This window comes from Gopherus flavomarginatus, chromosome 14 (assembly GCF_025201925.1).
Source record: "Gopherus flavomarginatus isolate rGopFla2 chromosome 14, rGopFla2.mat.asm, whole genome shotgun sequence".
Lineage (NCBI taxonomy): Eukaryota > Metazoa > Chordata > Testudines > Testudinidae > Gopherus > Gopherus flavomarginatus.
The window spans coordinates 20,640,925-20,660,047 of record NC_066630.1 but is presented as its reverse complement, the minus strand read 5'-3'; the positions used below and the strand labels follow the sequence as shown (position 1 = coordinate 20,660,047).

Here is a 19,123-nt window from a genome sequence, read left to right as displayed (position 1 = left end):
AATGGAAACTCAACAACCGCCACTTAATATTTCTGTACTCTAACAACACATTAAGTAACTTTTGTCAAAACATAACAAAAAAAAATCTTTTGGCATTGTCAAGAAATTACAGTGCTTCTCACACCTGTATTTAATCCTTGATTATAAGAAATAAGAGGAATTCTGTTTGCCAGAACCTAGGAATGAGCGACTGGGACACTTGATGACTACCTGTTCTGTTCATTCATTCCTTCTGGGGCACCTGGAACAGGCCTCTGTCGGAAGACAGGATACTGGGACAGATGGACTTTTAGTCTGAACCAGTAGGACCATTCTTATCACAAGCTCCACTTGGACAAAAATAGTCCAAAGTAGACCTTCTGCATGTAACAATTCCTAGTAATTTCAATAGGAGTTACATGTACATAAAGGCTAAAGGGTATGGCCTTGGCATTATTCTGGTATTAAGAATGGTTGGGGAAGGGGAGAATAATATAGATTTTAGTAGTTCCAACAAATTGTCCTATACAGAAAACATATTCCGCTTGAGAAAAAGGTAACGTAAAGGAGGTACAGTATAGATATGCAATTATTCTAATCATGCAGTTCTACTACACTGATTATTGTAATTCCATTGTAACTAATGATACTTAAGAGAGGAAAAAAGTAACTTTAAAACCTACCTGGGCCTTTCTGGAGAAGGGTTTGGACTACGAGGGGGAGGGGTGCGGGGAACTGCAGGTTTAGGAGCTATGGTAGCAGCAGGGACCAGGCCATGAGCTATATGTTTCTAGACAATTTAAAATAAAGTTAGTTGGCAATGATCTGAAGGATAACACAAAATTGAACATGTACACTCACCATACAAAACAACACAAAAGGGGAGAACACTTACATGCAAATTAATGTCCATAGATGATTTCAAGAGATTCTAGATACGATTTTTAAATTATATTAGTAATTGTTACCACTAGGCAACAGTTTGATTCATTCAAATCCCACAAGTGTATTTCTCCCATTACTCCCAAGTCACAAAAGTAAGGTTCTAAACTAGAGTTGCTACCACCACTACTTTTTGTGCATGTGTAGGGGTAGTGGTGCCAAAAAAGAATGTGTTTCTTCCAAATTTTTTAAACTCTGCCTCCCTAACATTACTGCAATGTGATCCTTGCTCTAGTGAAGATGACTACATACAGGTCACTAGTTGAAGGGTCTATCAGTACTACCTCTTCAGTCACAGGGGATCACCAGACAGAGCAACATGAGGAGATGGGGAAAGAAATTAAAATTACACCAGTCATAACGTTTAGTTTGAATGGGGGGGGGGGGATATTATGAAGTAGCTGCTGAGACTTGCATAATGCTTAGTACTAGTTGAGTAGAGCCAGCACTAGTGACTCTTTTGCAAGGGAGTTTGCTGCACCAGGGCCCAATCCTTTGGGCAAATTTCACTACTTTGGGGGGTATGTATTTAAGATTTCAGCTGAAGGGAATTTGTTCTGATCCTTAAATGTCCTTTTCTTATCTTGGTGTGGGAGCAAATTGACTGCAATACAAATTGGAAAGGAATTTTGCCTTTTCAGGCAATTCTACTAATTTACTAGCTCCTGAGTTGGTGCAACATAGAAACTCTCTCCTTCATTGAATCACTGCTTCCAGATCCTGGATTTAATAGACAATGTTCTGAATTGACATGACCCATCCTCTTTTTTTTTTAAGTGAAACATTTAATGGTCCAGTGATTAGTGCAGAGGTCTTCCTATTAGTATTAAGAGGTAAAAGTAACAGTGTGCATAACAGGCTAGTACTCCACCCAGAGCAGCAAGAAAGCAACAAAAAGCTGAACGATTCATTTTTTTATTCTCATAATGGAAAATAAATTTTAATATGCATTCTAAATGTTCTCTGAAACCCAAGAATGCACATGTCCGAATCAGTTTTTTAAAAAAAAGTTATGTGCTGGGTTTTTGTGAATTCAAGCCGTCTTTGCAATTTAAATTTCTATCTGTTGAGCTGCAGAAACAGCACAAGCTAGATGAGTGCACATGTGTTTCTTGGACAAGTCTAGGCAGCAGGACAAGTCTATAGGCATCACTACATTGTACAAGTGGCTATTGCCTCAGCCTGCATTGGTATCCCCACTTCTTCCCTGCCCCAAAGGTGAATTATAGGTTGGGACTGGCCGTGGGGGACACAGTGTGGCATTTTGGGGGCGGGAGCAGAAGACGGAAGAGGTAGTTAAAGAACGGAGTGAAGAGAGGGTGGGCCTTATTTACTGTCTCCTCCCAGATGCCAAACCACTCCTGCGCAGAACACCCCCTGATCATCCAGCATACCTGGGACGAGTCTTCTGGTTTTGAACAAGCCACCCAACCCTCAATTCGGACGTCAGGTTAGCGCCAGGCACGATGAGATTTACGTTGCCGGGGATGAGCGGCGGGGGGGGGGGGGGAGACAGCTAATCTGCAGGGTTTAGACGGTTCCCCTTTTCACAGCAGATAGAGACAAGCGAAAATGCTGCTAAACTTTTGTCTCAGAAAAGGGATAACGATGGTTCGCCCAGGACTCCCCTACGTGGGACTCTTGGCCACCCTCATTATCGGGATTCGCGTTTGGTGTCACGGGCCTGGGAAGTGCTTCACGTTCACCACGGTCTCTGCAGAAGGGGCAGGTCCAGCCTCTGGGGCCATTGGGCCAGCCTAAAGCCGGACTGCACGGAGCTCGGCCGCCTCCTGTTCAGCACTGGGGGGGGGGGTCCACCCGCGCACCGGCCACGTCCCCGGGGTCCCCTCCGTTGGACAGCGACCCCCTCGGACTTGCGGGATACTCACAAAGGGGCCCTTCCGGCCTCGCCTGAAACTAAGCGCCATAAGCGCAGGCTGAGGAGGGGAGACTAGAGCCAGACTGCGACCAGCCCCTCTGCCGTGGCCATCTCCACTCACAGAAGCTTCACAACCGGCCTTGCAACAAACGCGTTCCTGATTGGAGAAAGGGAAAGCCGCAGCCAATCAGCGCTGGCCTTACTTATCCTTCCGCTCCCCTTAGCAACCCTCAACCGTTACAGAGGTCTACCTTCCCGCCCGCCTTTGCTATTGGCGTCTCTCGACTCCCATTGGTGGTTGCCTGTGTCAATCATCTTCGACATTTGGCGCGGGTGACTCATGGGCTCTGGTTTGGTTTGCTCGCTGCCGCGCAAGCCGAGGACGGTGGTTCTGGCGGCACAGAACGGTGAGGACAGCCGTTCTATGACGCCAAACAGCTGCCGGGGGTCGAAAGCGGATCTCCCACGGCGCTCCTGTAACCCCGCGTCGTGGCTGGCCTGCCCCCTTAAACACGCTGATGGTTCGCGCCGGGGCTTGTGCTGCTGCTCTCGCCTATCCGATGGGGCTGACTGAGCCCGAGGTCCCTATTCAGCCTCTGACCTGCCTCAGGGCTGAGGCGTCAGTACAAGCCTTCACCTTAGTGAGGCACAACCACTCCCACTTAGGGTGACCAGATGTCCTGATTTTATAGAGCCGGTCCGGATAGTTGGGGCTTTTTCTTATATAGGCTCCTATTACCACCCACCCCATCCCAATTTTTCACACTTGTTGGCTGGTCACTCTATTCCCAGTGTGAACTACTGCTAGGCACTCGGGAAGGAGCCTGCAAGTATGTGCTGTGAATGTCTGTCTCCGTGAGACTAGTTGGCTTCCCTGGCACAGTTGCAAGTTCCCAACATCACTGACTCATGGGATATTTGGTGCTTTTTCTTAAAGTCTTGTTTCTTGGAGTCATGTGATTACAGGGGAACCTAAGTATGGTGCTAGCCCTCATGGTTGCAGAGAAAAGCTTGGAGAGCTGAGCCCTGGAGACTTGAAACTAGTGGACAAAATTAAAAAAACATTTTAAACTAATCTCATTTCTGGGAGCCTGACTGGATTTTTGGCCACTTGGCATTGGCAAATATTTCTTCAGTGACCTTTCTATTAAAAATACAAAAAACTTTTAGAGACAACTGAAGGAATTGAAAGGGCTTTTGAAGGTTGATAGATGAAATTGTGGGGCTGAACTTTTTAATTTTTTTTTTTCCAATTGATGGCAGAGCTGGGAATAGAACCTACCTCTCCTGATTTCTAGGCCTGAGTTTGAACCACAAAAATATCCTTCCTCTCCTTTTTTATTATTTTAACCATCTAATATAGTGCATTTTGAAGGACTGGCTAGAACCTGTTGTAGATGATTGCAGCCGGACTAGATTGTTGGATGGATTTTGAGGCCTGGGTAGTAAGGGATGAAATAACATTTTTCACATTCCCCTTTTTAGTTGCTGGTAAATAACATGTAAAAGGAGTTTAAATGACAGCAAAAGAAACCACTTCTGTCAAAGCAGGAGCTGTCAGTGTCCCTTACGGACATGTGATTGGAAATGAGAAATGGAGAGGGTCACAGATAGCTCAAGGATTACAAGGTAAGCATGTAAATAGAGCACAAAAATGTATGAATTAGTCTACATGTAGAGTAACTCTTTTCAAAGTGGTTTTAATACTGATTCCAGCTAATCAAACAATCTGCTTTGTCTTGTATCGAATTTTAAAATAAAGTAAACTGCAATTCTACTGGCTTAAAAGTTCCCTTTGGTCCATCATAGCATTGTTTTCCATATCCTAGCTTCAGTCAAGTCACTCTCACTCTCTGTGCAATACGAATGAGAAGCTGCCAGTAATGCATATTAGAATTCTATTTTTTACAAACATAGGCCCACATCCTGCAAATAGATCCATGAGGGTAGACCCCATTGAAGTCCTTGGGCTCTTGGGTATAGAGACCACATTAGTGTGCCTAGGTTCAGGATCAAGTCATATTTAGGAGATACTTTTAGAATCACATAGAAGTTAGTAGAAAGTCATAATAAAAAGCTTGGTTTTTGTTCAAAATGTGCTTTACTGAAGAGAGCTCCCATTCTTTGACTATATATTTTGGAAGTTAACACAAGAGCCTCCCATTCCCCTCTGAATCTTTCTCGTCACAATGAAAACATGCTTCAATCTTTCCCATCTTAAAACTGCCCTTGACCCCACGTGCCTCTCCATCTATCACCACTTCTCCCTTTTATCTCTTAAGCTCATTGAATGGAGCTCTTTACAGTTGTTTTTTGAAGCTTCTCTTCTCCAGTTTTGTCCTGGACCCTCTCTGTTCTGGTTTCTGCCCCTTGCACTCACTGAAACCCCTTTTTTTCTAAACTCTTTAATTACCCCTTCTTAGCCAAATCTCAGAATCAGTACTGCAGCCTCATCCCCCTTGGCCTGTCAGCTACCTCCAACACTGTAGACTGTGATGTTTTTTAAATATGTGCTCTTTTGGCGTCCGTGACTCTGTCCTCTCCTAGTGGTTCTACTTTTATAATCACCCCTTCAGATGATCCTTCTGTTCACCTTCTCTCCCTCCCTGCCAGCTTTCTGTGGGGATTCCACTGGGTTCTGTCCTTGGTCTCCTTCTTTTCTCCTTCTCCACCTTATCTCTGGGTAGTCTTACCCACAAACACAAATTCAACTACCATCTCTATGCTCACAACTCACAGATACACTTCTACTTCAGATTTTTCTTCTCTGTCCAAAGTAAAAACTCTGCTTGACTCTGATATCTTGCAGATGTCTAGTCATTGACTGAGCTCAACATGGCTAAAGCAAAGCTCCGTTTGCATACATCTCCTTGCTACCTCATTTACTGATCACTGTGGACAACACTACCATCCTGCCTGTCACTCAGATCCATGTCTTGGGTGTCCTTTTTGACTCGGACCTCTCTCTAGGTCCTCAAATTCAGATTATTGTAACATGTTGCTGGGGATACCCAGAGCTGTGAGCCACTGTGTTTTCTCTGCCTCACCAAGAGTGAGCTTTGCTGTAGATTAGATTGTCAGCTCTTTGCCACACCAGCCTGTCTTCCTTACCAGCAAACTCCTCGAGACTCTACCAGGGTTAACCCTTGCCTAGCAGGTAACAATCACTGAATTCCAGCCCCTGAGCTCCTCAGAGATGTCACTCTGCAAGGCCCAGCACTTATCACTATACATTTGCAGAAGACATTAAGTTCTCTGCTCTTTTAAAGAGTCAGTACATTGCAGCTTATTAACTTAACTGGGGTTAACACACCCTTCCCTTCAAACACTGCACTGAGTTGGTTTATAATAACAGTTTTTTTTAAATGAAGTGACATAAGTTAAGTGATACCAGGTAGAAGGAATAAAGATAGACTCGGTTACACAAGCAAAAGTAAAAATACACTTTCTCCTGGTTAAAACCTACATGAACAAGCAAGTCTGTTCAAGGTAGCTTCTTCACCCATCTTCCTTTCCTTTCAATAGCTGGCTAATTCATAGATAGGATCCCTGCAGGGTCCAAGGTGTTGGTTTTCCTTGTCTGCTTAGGTGAAGGATAACTTAAGGACATGCAAAAAGTCTTTTTTGTATCTTAAAGTCATCTTTTGTTTCTAGAGTCAAATTGAGCCCTTGGGGTTCAGTCTCTGGCCTTTTCTGCTCCTTATTCATCTTAACACTATGCTTTCCTTTGTTCTAGTTCTTTCCCAAAATAATAAAAACTGGAACTTTTCTTTGACTGTTCCCAGCCTTTTCTCTTGAAAATCACTTAAAACTATTTTACCAGTGCCACTGTAAAGTGCCACAGGTTTCTGCCTCCCTTTCCTTGGCTCTCAGATCAGCTTTTCTGGCTTGGTGTGCTTTCCATTTTTGGTGATCACAGTCCTCCATATTAGCCATTTCCATCTTTTTGGTCCACTTAGCCACATCCAACTTCTGTAACTCTGTCTCAGCCCGTTTGAATTGTGTGTCTGTGTCACTGGGGGCTACGTCTTTGCCTTTGTTTCCTTTAGCATGTTTACTCATATTTACACTTCCTTTTGTTCTAGTTCCTCACCCAAAATAAACAAACAGAAAATAATACAACTATAACCTTTTTCCAGCCAGTGATTCCACTTGAAAATCACTTAAAACTATTTTACCAGTGCTTGAAATGTAAACCGCAGTTAAAACAGCAAGCTATGTGTAAATCCTACCAACTACATCACTGTAACATGCTGCTGGGACATGAAATTTGACCCTACGTTCTGATAAAATCTTTTTAGAGAAACCCACTGTGTTGAAAATACACCTCTACCCCGATATAACACTGTCCTCGGGAGCCAAAAAATCTTACTGTGTTATAAGTGAAACCGTGTTATGTCGAACTTGCTTTGATCTGCCAGAGCACGCAGCCCCACCCCCTGGAACATTGGTTTACCGCGTTATATCCAAATTCGTGTTATATCGGGTTGCGTTATATTGTGGTAGGGGTGTAGTTAAAAGGGCTTTTGCCACAGGGTCAGCTTCTGTGTTAGACAGAGCTACTGCCTTTGGATATCTAGGGGCAAAATCCACTACAACCAAGATCTCTCTTCCCCTTTTGTGTTGGACAGGAGATAGGGCCCACAATGTCTGTTGCTTCCCTACATATCTTGTATCACAGGCAAGGGGTGAGGAGGAACTTTATAGAGTCATGCAGGTCTCTTCTGACATAACTCACAAAATCTGCAATAATTCTTCACATTATTCTGTATCCCTGGCCAGTAAAATTCTTCTTTAACTTATTGAAGGTTCTCTTTGCCCCCAAGTGGCCAGCAAAAGGACAGTTGTGGGCTAGCAACATTAACTCCCCCTAGTGCAGGGCAGTCACAACTAGTTGCTTGTATGGTTTCCCAGGTTTTTGTCCTTCCCCGTAGGAGCTTTCCTTCTTCAAAAAACCTTTCTGCATTGTCCCTTACTGAGGTTCCCTCAAGGACATGTCCCCTTAAGCACTCCACAGTGGGATCTGCCCTTAATTCAGCTGCAAAACACTGGCACTTGACAACAGGGACTGCTTCTGCAGTAACGGGTTAACTCCTCCCCACATAGCCCCACTCTCATGCTGCTACTTTCTGCTATGCAGGAGTTTGAATCAACCTCACCCATCCATGAAAACACACTGCTTCCCTCTGCTGAGCAAGAGCTGGAAGTGTTTCCTCTCCATCCACAGTAGTTTCTGTGTCTTTACCATTCCCTTCTGGCATCACAGAACAGTAGTCCTTTTTACTATGGGTTACAATATTAACCATTTTAGACATCGTTAAGATGTCACTTCCCACCAGTATTTTCATGAGAATACAATCTGACGCCCCAACTTTTTAAGGTACACTTTGAGCCTTCCCACTCCAGATGCACCTTACCCAAACCTTATATCTTCCCAGTGCCAGGAACTCTACCTACTGGCCAAGTAACATGTCATTCTCTTTGACCATGCTTTCCCTGACCAGAGAAATCTGGGCACCAGTCTCTCCCCACTCTAGGCATTCTTTGCCATTCACTTGGGCAACTTTAATAAATTCCATGACCACCTCCAACAGGTCAGACCTCACCAAATTAATCAAAGGCCCTGGAGGCACCTCTGTGCTAATGACAGCTGCTGCCTTAACCTGGGTTGGATGGGATGTGGCCTTAGATTCATGTTAGTTTAGGACAGTTTCTCACGTGTTTGGTGGAACCACATATGAAACACCTTCTTGGACTGTGCTCTTATACAGAGGCCCTGGGAGTATGATTCTAGGAAGGGATCCTTTCTGGGGAGGTAAGTGCCTGGTCTCCCAACTGCCCTCTTTCTTCCTAGAGATAAAACAGGGTCTCCCTTTTACACTGGGCTTCTGCCCCTCCCTTTGTAGCTTGTGGTCACGGATGCTTTTAGGTTGCATATATGCATCAGTTTAGATCAGCAATTTTTTGGGCTGAATCCAGGGGTTTATCCTAAATAGCTTAGCTGATCTCTTCAGAACTTGTGCTCAGGAACTGTTCCTGGGCTAAGAGATCAAAAATTTGGTCATAATTCTCTGCCCCCTTCCTCTTGGCCCATTTTATCATCAGATCACACAAGTTATACACATCTTGTCATTCATTCTGAGACCTCTAAATTTTGCTCTAGGCTTCAGGAGTAATCTGAAATCTTTTAAATACGGCCTTTTTAAACTCAGCATATTTCAAAGCCTGTTCAGTTGACATTTCATTAAATACATTTAATGCTTGGAGGGTTTAGTAATCAAAGTTGGGACTTCCTTGTCCTCTGGAATGTTATGTACCTCACATAACCTTTTAAAAATGGTCAAATATTCTTCAGTATAGTCTGCTTCCTTGTATGGAGGGCACAGCTTGTCCCAGCTGAGTATTTCTTAGTACCTGTAGCTGTGGGATCAGTCTGTCATGTCCAGGTTACATAACCTGTCCTTCACTTGCATGTCCATCAGTTGTCAGCATGCAGCTGCTGATCTAGCACATACTGTTTATCTATAATATACGTACATATGCAAACTACAGCATCTAATGACCGCAAGCCACAGAGGTAAGGACCTCTCTCTAGGTCCTCAAATTCAGATTGTCTAAATCTTGCAGTTTTTTTCCTGCATAACAACTCTAAGTTATGCCCTTTCCTATTCATCCACATAACTAAAACTGTCATCCAAGGTCTCACATTTTGTGTCTTGATTACTGCAGCCTCCTTCTCTCTGTCCTTGAGAAATGCAGTCTCGCCTTCTGACAGCCATTCAGAATGCTGCTGCAAAAATCATTTTCCTAGCCTGTCATTTTGACTGCGTCACTGCTCTTTGCATCCCTCCTATCTCCACTCTACCTATCATATCTCTCTCTATGTCATTTCCTGCCCCCCCAGTCAGCCCATGATACCAGTCATTTGTTAAAAGTTCAAACAAGCACCTTTATACTTTTTCTCCTGCTGCCCCTTATGCTCTGGTAATTATCTGCAAAACCACTTCATTGTGTTCCTTCAAATCTCTCCTTAGAGCTTTCCTTTGCTGTGATGCCTACACAAAAATCATGGCAGTTAAGTTGCTGGTGTGCTGAGAACACTGCCTGTCATGCTGACCAACACCGTCTCACTGTTTCCTTGTACTCTCCTGTCTGTATCCATCTCTCGTTTTATATTGGGTTGTATGCTTTTTGGGGCAGGGACTGTCTTTTTGTTCTGTTTGTACAGTGCCTAGCACAGTGCAGTTCTAGTCCATGTCTACGGTTCCTAGGCTCTACAGTAAGGCAAATAACATACATTTTTGCAGGATTGGGGCGTCTGTTTTTTAAGGGAAACAGTTTGACACCAATTTTCAAAATACATTGTCAGAAGAGAGTGAAGACTTTTCTAAGGCACACAATATATAGTCAAACAAGCTTTCTGAAGTCAGTGGGACTTAACCACATGCATAAGTGTTTGAAAGACTGGAGCATTAAGTTCCTGTATTTTAATGAAAAATATCTGGCAAGGCAATATAAAACTAGGTTTTATTCTTACAATTTTCTTTTTACAATCTTATTTTTAAGGGAAAATTAAGCTAATTCTTGAAGATGGCTTAGGATTTGTGGATTTTCATCTTTCACACAGATCTTGCATTTTGTATATTTCGGAAGCAGATTTGGTGGCAGGAAATGGCTTCAAAAGACGTCTTGTTCGGTTTAGAAATGTAAGTCCTACACAACGTTTAATGGGGGAAGGAAAAGCTCCCATTAGAAAACCTGGGCTTATTACCCCTTAATAGAAGAATCCACATTAATAATGCATTCAATTCATTATCCTAAGCTTCCCAAATAGAAAACATTCTAATAATCAGATTTTGATTAATATTTTGTATCCTATTGGACTTAAATTCATAAAAAAAGTTTTCCATCTGAAAACTGACTTAAACATCCACTAAATCTGTTTAAGCACTCTTGTTTTCTAGAATTTCAAATAAAATATTGCAGCAAATACTGTGGGTCATCTCTAGACCCATACTGACTCCTTTTTAGGCTAGTGTAAAAGGGAGTTTGATGTACATTTCCCTTTCCACCTTCTTCAGTATTGACTCTCTGATGAGCAGGGCTGTTGCTTTAACCATTTGGAGTATTGCTAGGTGTAAGATTTGTTTCCCCTCACTGTTGTTTTTCTTTATCAAAGGCCAGCAGTCTTCATGGGATTGTGATAGTTGAAAAAACCCAGATAAGTGATCAATACTTTCCGGCAGTGCAGAAGTTCATTGTGCTAGAACTTGGAATGACATTGCTTCCGGTGGCCAATCAGGGAGAAGCATCTCAACTTATTATTCAGCTAGTAAGTACTAGCGTCTGTGCCAGTGAGCAGACGTCAATTAAGTCTTGAAAATGTGTTGCTTTTTTCATGTCTCAGCAACTTGTATTCCAAGTTAAGAGTTAACACATGATCCTTTCCTGTATTTTCAACTCTGCTTTGCGGATTGACTGTGGAATAGAGAGGTCACTCAAAAATAACACATCGCTCCCTCCTTGTCGCAAGGGGCCAAACTTGGGGGAGACTGAATTTGGATTCCCCATGTGGGCATGCATTGAGGTGCCATTAGAATATGCCAGCAAGCTTTCTTCTTTGTCCAGTATGTGCGTGTTTAGGGCTTTGAGGTTTTCTCAGCCTAGGAGTACTATATCTATCTATGTTGTCTTTAAGATCTGGTACTCTCACTGCTATATTTCCAATTGCTCATTTATCTGATGTACTGGGAAACAGCAGATGGTGGGATCAGAGTGCTAATTTGTATTAGGAAACAAATAGATTTTTCTCTAAGACTTGGCAGGCCTTCATCTAAACCAATGGGAAATATATGTTTGCCTTTCCAAAATGATTGCTTTATCAAAGGCATTTGACTGTGAGGAAATCATCTGAGAAAACTGAAGTGCTGGTAATAAAGATCAGGTCAGACAAAGCTCTGCTTAAAGAGTTACTTCAGAGCAGAGCCCAAGATATGAAAGCCTCAACAGAGGAAATACAACACAGACCTGATGTAAGTAAAATTTTGGTTTTACTATGAAAACTGACTGCTCCCAGTGTGTTTTCAGGGTCACATTTGCTTCCCTTTGTGTCTGAGATAATCATTTATACTGGTTTTTTCTCCTTTTAATATTTCAAAGCCAATGTATTGGAGAGAGTAAGCTGGATTCTATTCCTTCTTGTGCACATCAACAGAAACATGTACTAATCTTGAATTACAGAATAATCAGTTACCCGTTTGAAAACCAACTGAAGACCATGGAGTTTGCACAGTTATCAATCAGAAATCTGAAGACAATAAAGTTATACAGGCGTAGTGAGAATGTTGTTTGGCTTTAGAACCTTTATTAAAAGTGCTGAATGAAATGAAAAGAACATGTGTTCCTTCAAACCTCAGATTGCGCTTACAGGGCCAACAATTATACTTTTTTTTTTTTTTTTGTAAACTTGAACAGTTAATTGGGAAATCTTGGGACTACATTAAATATGAAACCCCAAAATGCCACTTTTGTGTCCTCCTTAAGAGGACTGCATTTTAATTTTACATGAACTGATGACTGATCAGCACTCAAAATAGATTTTAAACAATTGTATTGCCTATTTGCTTTGAGTGTCCTACTGAGGCATAGACCAGTGACATTCCTTTTTTTTCCTCTTAATTCATGGAAAACTTCATACATTCTGTCTCTAGCAGATGAAGCCTTTGAATAGTTAATCCAACAAATAATACATGATCTGCTCTCAAACTCTCAACACTGCATATCTTGTAAAATCAACTATATACTTAAATTTTGACTTCTGAGTCTTTTGCAGACTGACCACTTAAAAATCTGTTGTTTGGAGTGTGAGGGGAGGGCAGCCCAAAGTTTGTATTTTCAGTCCAGGGCTGTGGTGGTGTCTGCAGCATCAGTGTCAGTAACTTTTTCTGTTCTTGTTCCATCCTTCCCACATGACCAGAGAAGTAAGAATGGGCGAGTATGAAGAAGGTGACTAGTCTCCTAGTTGCTACAGTAATGCAAATAACAACAAAGTTGAGACCTATGCTTTGAGACTGTCTGCCAGGAGTCACTACCCTCCTCTGGTCTGCCCTGTTTTTGTCCTCCTGTACCTGTACCTGTTATCTTAGCCCAACTAGTAGACTGTATAATTCCACTTTTATTCCCTTAATATTTCTCATGGCTCTATCTTTCTCAGCTAAGTTCTAGCAATTACACGTACAGTTACATTACATGTTACTCTGGAAAAGTGCATATTAACTGGTAAATGAGTGGAAGTGATTACAGAATTTCCTTTTTAACCTAAATGAAATTCTCTAAGAAAAACAGAAACCAGGGCTCCGCTAAATAAAAGGAGCTCAGCTTCTACTTTCCTTTTTGTTTCAGGTCCATGAGCAAAGTAAGGATCACACGAGTAACCCTTTTCTTCATAAGAAATGTTCCCAGCTAGCGGAGGCATCAATACTTCGGACAGTCCAGCAGATTCCAGGAGTTGGAAAAACAAAAGCACTGCTTCTACTACAGCAATTCGTAAGCATCCACCAGCTTTGCAATGCATCTGTCCAGGATCTCGAGCTAGTAGTAGGACAAACAATAGCACAACAAATTCATGCTTTCTTTACACAGACAAAGTGACATTCGCTCATTAATATCTCAGACAAACATGAGCACTTTCCCCTTTGGAAGTGGAGAGTAATCTTTGAGTCCTATCTAGGTGGAATTGATTTATATTTTTTAAGAACAATTCAAGGATGGACTCCATTTCCACATAGTGTCTATGCTGAAGGCATCGTCACCCCCAATCAGCAACTAAAAAGAGGTGAGCATGGATCTTGAGATTTCAGCCCGCTACTTATGTTACAGCTTCACACACACCACATATTGTCTTCTCCCCACCCCCAAACTCTGCTTGCATTGCCAGATCTTCAGCAGACGTATGTGGATGTAGCTGCATTTAAACCAAGTTGTGATATGTCCCCTTGTATTTCATGTTCTGAGTGCAGTTTCATGGTGATTGTCAGGGAATTACTTGAGTTTCTCATTGTGCATGAACACTTGAGTTGTGTGCTATTCCTTGTCTGAGCTGGTTTGCTTTTTTTCTATAAACCTCATTTAGGGCCCAATCCTATAGCCTCTGGTCATGCCATTTTGTTCTGTTCTCTTTAATGGGACTAGCATGAGTATGAGCTGCAGTACTGATCCTATGCTTTATTACTTTGGAGGCTGCTTTGAGCAGTTCAGCTGCAGTTTCTTAGGCTTTAAATTTCCATGCTCATTTGAATAGAGCCATTTTCTAATAACCTGCTGGATATTATCATACGTACTTCCTCCTTATTGCAAGATGTCCAATAAACTAGGATGTTTGTTCATACCTTTTAGTTTTTTCTGGATTAAGGTAACTATAATGCTTTATCGGCATGCCAACATCATCTGCCACAAATATACAATTTCACAGTCCAACTTCCTTTCTCCTTTACTGGCCCTTCTGAAAGTTTCCTATAAAGGAAATGGTTGCTGTGCATTCCTGGCTATCTTGGACTTAAACTGTCAATGGAGGTTCCCTGTCCTACCATTTCTTTAGAGCAAAATTGTCTCTTGCCCCAGACACCAGTTATGAAGTCTATCTAAGGTGGGCTACTTGCATTGCAGGTCTGTGTAGTGGGAAAGTAGCCTTTGCAGTGCTGCTGCTCCCCCCTCATTCAGATGGGTGGAGAGTGGCGAGGAAGGAGCAGGGAATGGACCCCTTCACACCCACCCAAGGCACCATCTAGTACAGAAGGAAAGCAATTACTGGTATGGACTCCTTATTGGTGGATGACAGTAAACTTTCATTCTAGCCCTAAATGTTCAAATTACTGAACGGCAATGATTCCTGGAACTATAGAGCTATTGCGCTCCTGGGGCTTGCGTCTGAGTTTAAATCTCATAAAATACATGTTCATGGTCCCTTCTCTCACTCCTTCCCACATACACGCTTTCCTTAAGTAGACTGTGGGGCTATAAAACCTTTCTGTTGTACGCTGTGATGTGTGTATTGCCTGGCAATCTTTTATCTGTGGGTACTGCAGGACAAGCACTTTTTAAATATTTCAAATGGCAAGCTGTTCAGTAGATTAAATAAATCAAGAAGGCAGGTAATTAGAGCAGTGACTATTAGTGCTAATGGGCTGAGCTGCTAATCTATTACCAAACCTGTATTTCCAAGATTTGGTAACAGCCATAGACATTCCTTGTGAGTGATCCTTGTAAGGATCTTAGCCCTAAAGTAATCTTTAAACATACGTTGGACAGAGTGTTTGTGCTGCACAAACAGCTTTATTTTTCAAATGCAATTTGCTGTGAAATTTGGTAATATAAATCCTAATGATTTTGGTCATTTAAAAATAAGCTCTGAGATAAGCTGTAATGAGTCTCCTGTGAGTTGCCAGAAAATATTGTAAAAGTTATGAAAAATTAGTTGGTATTTGGGTGGGGCGTCTCTGATATTTAGCCATGTGAGTGCAAGTACATTTTGAGAAAAAATTTTGATGAAAACAATTTTTAAGAGGACTGGTTTGGGTTTTTTGTTTTGTTTACCCTGGTAATAGGCTTAAATTATAAAAGACAAAGTAAGCCCAAAAGAGGGGAAGATTTACGTGAGCACTATCTTGTCATGCTGAGGGTTATTGCTGTATACTTCTACAACAGAGTACCATTGAATTGCATGGAATGTCAGACCTCAACAGTTTGTATTATATCACCCTCTAGTGACTGCAGCCTGCATAAAAATAAAATCTCTACTACCTGTGTCCATTGGAAATCCTTTGAGTCTATCCTAGACTGCCACATGATGGCAATCTAATTCAGAGTAGAGAAAGTGAATAGTTAAAGGAATAAGTGATTTGCATCATTTGTAAAAAATTTAATGAATAAAATTATAATAATAAAATAATAATTGAAGATGACAACCCTTTACAAAATAACTCAAGACTCCGGAAAAATTTTAGAATACTTTATCTTGTAATGGTGCTAGTTTTCTAGGCTTAGTTCCAATATTGCACAATGAAAGTCTAACTTGAGAAAGTTGTCTGCTAATTCAGTGTTATTCTTTATGAAGAAACTATATGAACATGAGTCTGCTAGCAGATAGCTTCAAAACGAAGTCAGTAGTGAAACTTTTGTAAGTTATACTGTCTCATCCAATCTGTAGAAGAATGAAAGAAGCCACTACTAAATGGCAGCATGATTTTTATTCTTAAATAAGCTTTCAAATTTAACATATTTACATCTATCATATAACACAAAACCAAACACGAGTGAAAGATTGTACCCACGGTGTCTCAAAATGTGCATGATACACACTTTTTTCCATTATTGGTTAGTGTTTTGAGTATCAAACAGCATAGATCTACTCTGTAGATAGCATCTTAATCTAACACTACAGTGTTAGCAACTTTGAAACAAATCTTCTCTCATAAGGAAATTAACACACAATTGCACTTTAGATGGCTTCCTAATTTGCTTTAGTTCAATATGGAGGTGGATTTGGCTACTTGCATTGTAAATTCTTTGAAGCATAGCCCTTGTTCTCATATGTCCATAAAGCACCTAGCTCTCATTTGGCACTATATAATAAAATAATGATTTATTGCTGAGTGACTTAAAGACCATTTTAAAAGTAGACACTTTAAAAGTGTGATCATAAATTGTGTATTTTGACTCTGATTATTTTTGCTGTAGAAGTCTGAAATTATACATAACTTTCACTCATTTTAACAAGGCTAATACTACAAAAAGTTTGTATTTTGAGTTAAATAATTTCAAGTTGGGAGCAAACCTTGTTTCTAATGAATTTAACAAGACGTAAGATATTAAAAGTTAATCTTGTTTTTTTTTTAATTAGTGCTGTCCGAGTCTTTTGTAGCTGAAATGTGATCTCCTTTTGATAGTTAAGTTATTGAAATTATTCTTTTTCTACAGTGAAATTCACATTTATGTAGAAGGAAAACACTCAAGAGGGCTCAAAGTGTGAGCTACAGGGTACATAGGCCTTGTACTGTTCCTTTGCACAGTGTAAATTTCACCTAAGTGAGTAATAGTTGTCATAACAAACTCCTCTGTTCTTGTCATTTGTTCTTTAGTTAGCCTTAGTTTAAACTGATGCTTAGCAATTTTTTGTTATGAGTACTAAACTTTTACATTTAAAAAAATCCTTCATTTTATGTCCAGTACTACTCTATATACAGTATCATATGTAATAAATAACTGTCATCTAAAGTGTGCATTGAAATGAACTGAAACATCCCCATACTGAAATTCCAAGAGAGTCCAGTTTCAGTTAAAGTAAGTTTTTGTTTTTTACATATGATTCCCCGATACCCCACACATTACTTCTGATTCTGATCAAACAGTACATGTAAGTTCAAACTCTAAACAATTAGTTTTCAAAGTTACTATTTTGCACCGTTTGGCCTCCAGTTGCATCAGTGTAAATGCACAGTAACTACACTTCATGTCAGTGGAGTCTCTATTTACACAGGTATAAAAGATTATTATCAAGCCCCTTCCATATATGTTTCACATTTCTGGCACATGCACAAAGATTCTTCTGCATTTAGAAATAGTTTCACATTAAACAGATTCTTCTCTTTAAAGACTCAGTACAATGAACTTTCAGTGTCCAGGACTGTCAAGCGAGAATCAAGTTTCTTCTTAGTCTGAGAACTTCCAGCTACAGCATAGGGAAGGCACAGGGTGCTTGCAGCCTTCTGCCTATTTTTGGTTCCCCAACTTAGAAAGGACAGTTTTGGAGTGGCTTTCTTGGTCTCATGGATTTTATCCTCTTCCATGGCTAAGCAGATCAAGGAGTATGTCTTTTGCATTCCCACGGAGTAAGTGGCACTCTTATTATGCTGTAGGAAAAGGAATGGGAAGAGGAAGCATTGATTTTTATTTTTTTAAATCATCCATGAGGGTTAGACATACCGAAGATAAGTTTGCACAGTGTGTGAATCATTTTCCAAGTCAGACCGCAGTATTCTTCTGCATTAATTACATTCTAACTGAATACAAACCCATCCAGAGTGCTGAAGATCGAAGTATTTTGCTTATGTCTGGATACAGGTGATACAAAAGGCAAATAAATCATAATGGGAGGTGTCCTCTGGTGAATCTTTCTGCAAAGATTGTCTGAAAAGTGTTAAATTATAATTCTAGATCCCAATAAGAGTTGTCAAGGGAAATGGAATGATTGTGTGACCACATTGGCTTTGCAAACACATCTCCACAGATATCTTCTTTTCTTGGGCATCAGGGCACAAGAGTGCCTGTTACTGCAGCCTATAGGGTTTGCCTAGTTGCAGCCCAGTGAGTGTTCACCAGGCTGGACCCCAGCTCTTCTCCCCAATGCTACAGGGAAAGCTGCAATGGGACACTCCTCTAAGATGCTCATAAAGTAGAGTCCTCTATATGGCTTATCCACAGCCACATCCTGCAGCGATTCCGTTGTATTCCAGCCTTCTGTGCTGGCAAAAGGCTGGGGAGGGGATGTGCCAGATTGTTCTTGGCTATTACTTATACTGTGGTTCACTTATATTCACAAAAGAGAGGCTTAAACCTGCGGAAATGATCAATTTATGAAGTTGAAATACAGGATGGCAATAGCATGTGCCTAAAGCTTGCTGGGGAATGCTGGAAGGTATGCAGCATTAGGCTTAGCTGAACTACAGGTTCTTTATTTTGCTCACACTACAAAAATTATTTTCTCTTGGGTTACTTAGGGTTTAACATTTTTTTTTTAAATCTTGTGATCATTTTCCCTGGGTCTAAAATTTCTATAGTAACTAAGTAACTGGATTTATATATTTTTGATTGGCAGGGTTAAAATAGTTCCTTAACCTCTGAATATCTAATCCATTAGTCAAGGATGCTGATCTCATCTGTTCATAGAAATAGTCAATTGAGCACATAGCTAGGAGTTGAAAGACTTAGGTTCTCTTTTCTCTACTCTGCCACTGACGGTGTGTATGCTTCTCAGTGTGGAGAAAATACACGTTTTTTTTCTGTCTAGTGCTACCAAATGGGGGGGTGAGGGAGGCTGGTGGTTTTTTACCACTGAGTAGGTAGTGCACTCTGTCTACACTATGACTTCCACCAATGGAGCTGCATGGACAGACAAAAATGTTTACAAATATTCCTAGAGTAAACATCATGTATAACCATGGGCAAGTCCATTCACTTCTTTCTGTTCAGGAGTTGCTCCATTTGTCAAGTGAAAATGACCCCACCTTTTTAAAATCACTCTGAGATGTATACATGAAAAGGCATGGT

The 19,123-nt window shown here is 41.0% G+C and overlaps 3 protein-coding genes across 10 annotated transcripts in view; 1 reads left to right on the top strand and 2 right to left on the bottom strand.

The window, feature by feature from the left end:
* CEP89 (centrosomal protein 89) overlaps positions 1-2,947 on the bottom strand; it is a 129,382-nt gene extending 126,435 nt beyond the window's left edge. For 3 of the 4 annotated variants that reach the window (XM_050923068.1, XM_050923069.1, XM_050923070.1), the window contains exons 1-2: positions 2,811-2,947; positions 663-769 (exon numbers count right to left, since the gene is read on the bottom strand). In XM_050923068.1, coding sequence (XP_050779025.1) covers positions 663-769; positions 2,811-2,849 — 146 coding nt within the window. In that variant the 5' untranslated portion in view covers positions 2,850-2,947. The remainder of the gene's footprint in view (positions 1-662; positions 770-2,810) is intronic. The other variant, XM_050923071.1, reaches the window with a different exon arrangement.
* On the top strand, positions 2,061-15,605 carry FAAP24 (FA core complex associated protein 24). 5 transcript variants are annotated; one of them, XR_007769362.1, is made up of 6 exons: positions 3,127-3,276; positions 4,286-4,429; positions 10,367-10,506; positions 10,980-11,132; positions 13,202-14,179; positions 14,211-15,605. XR_007769362.1 is itself a non-coding variant. In XM_050923127.1 (5 exons), the coding sequence occupies exons 2-5, from the start codon at positions 4,318-4,320 to the stop codon at positions 13,448-13,450; spliced, it is 654 nt and encodes a 217-aa protein (XP_050779084.1). In that variant the 5' UTR covers positions 2,061-2,371; positions 4,286-4,317; the 3' UTR covers positions 13,451-15,605. The 5 variants fall into 5 exon arrangements, 4 of the variants coding, with proteins under 4 accessions (XP_050779084.1, XP_050779085.1, XP_050779083.1 ...); XM_050923127.1 differs by lacking the exon at positions 3,127-3,276 and adding an exon at positions 2,061-2,371 and having other exon boundaries at positions 13,202-15,605; XM_050923128.1 differs by having other exon boundaries at positions 3,114-3,207; positions 13,202-15,605.
* A 649-nt stretch (positions 15,606-16,254) lies between these two features.
* Positions 16,255-19,123, bottom strand: part of RHPN2 (rhophilin Rho GTPase binding protein 2) — a 49,027-nt gene continuing 46,158 nt past the window's right edge. The window contains exon 15 of the mRNA XM_050923079.1: positions 16,255-17,706. Within this exon, the coding sequence (XP_050779036.1) occupies positions 17,452-17,706 (255 nt within the window). The 3' untranslated portion in view covers positions 16,255-17,451. The remainder of the gene's footprint in view (positions 17,707-19,123) is intronic.

Bases quoted from the DNA above. Each gene is read 5' to 3' on its own strand.
- FAAP24 (XM_050923127.1), top strand. From the start codon at position 4,318: ATGACAGCAAAAGAAACCACTTCTGTCAAAGCAGGAGCTGTCAGTGTC. The intron at 10,507-10,979 runs GTAAGTCCTACA...TCTTTATCAAAG, and splicing joins GTCTTGTTCGGTTTAGAAAT to GCCAGCAGTCTTCATGGGAT. The intron at 11,133-13,201 runs GTAAGTACTAGC...TTTTTGTTTCAG, and splicing joins CTCAACTTATTATTCAGCTA to GTCCATGAGCAAAGTAAGGA.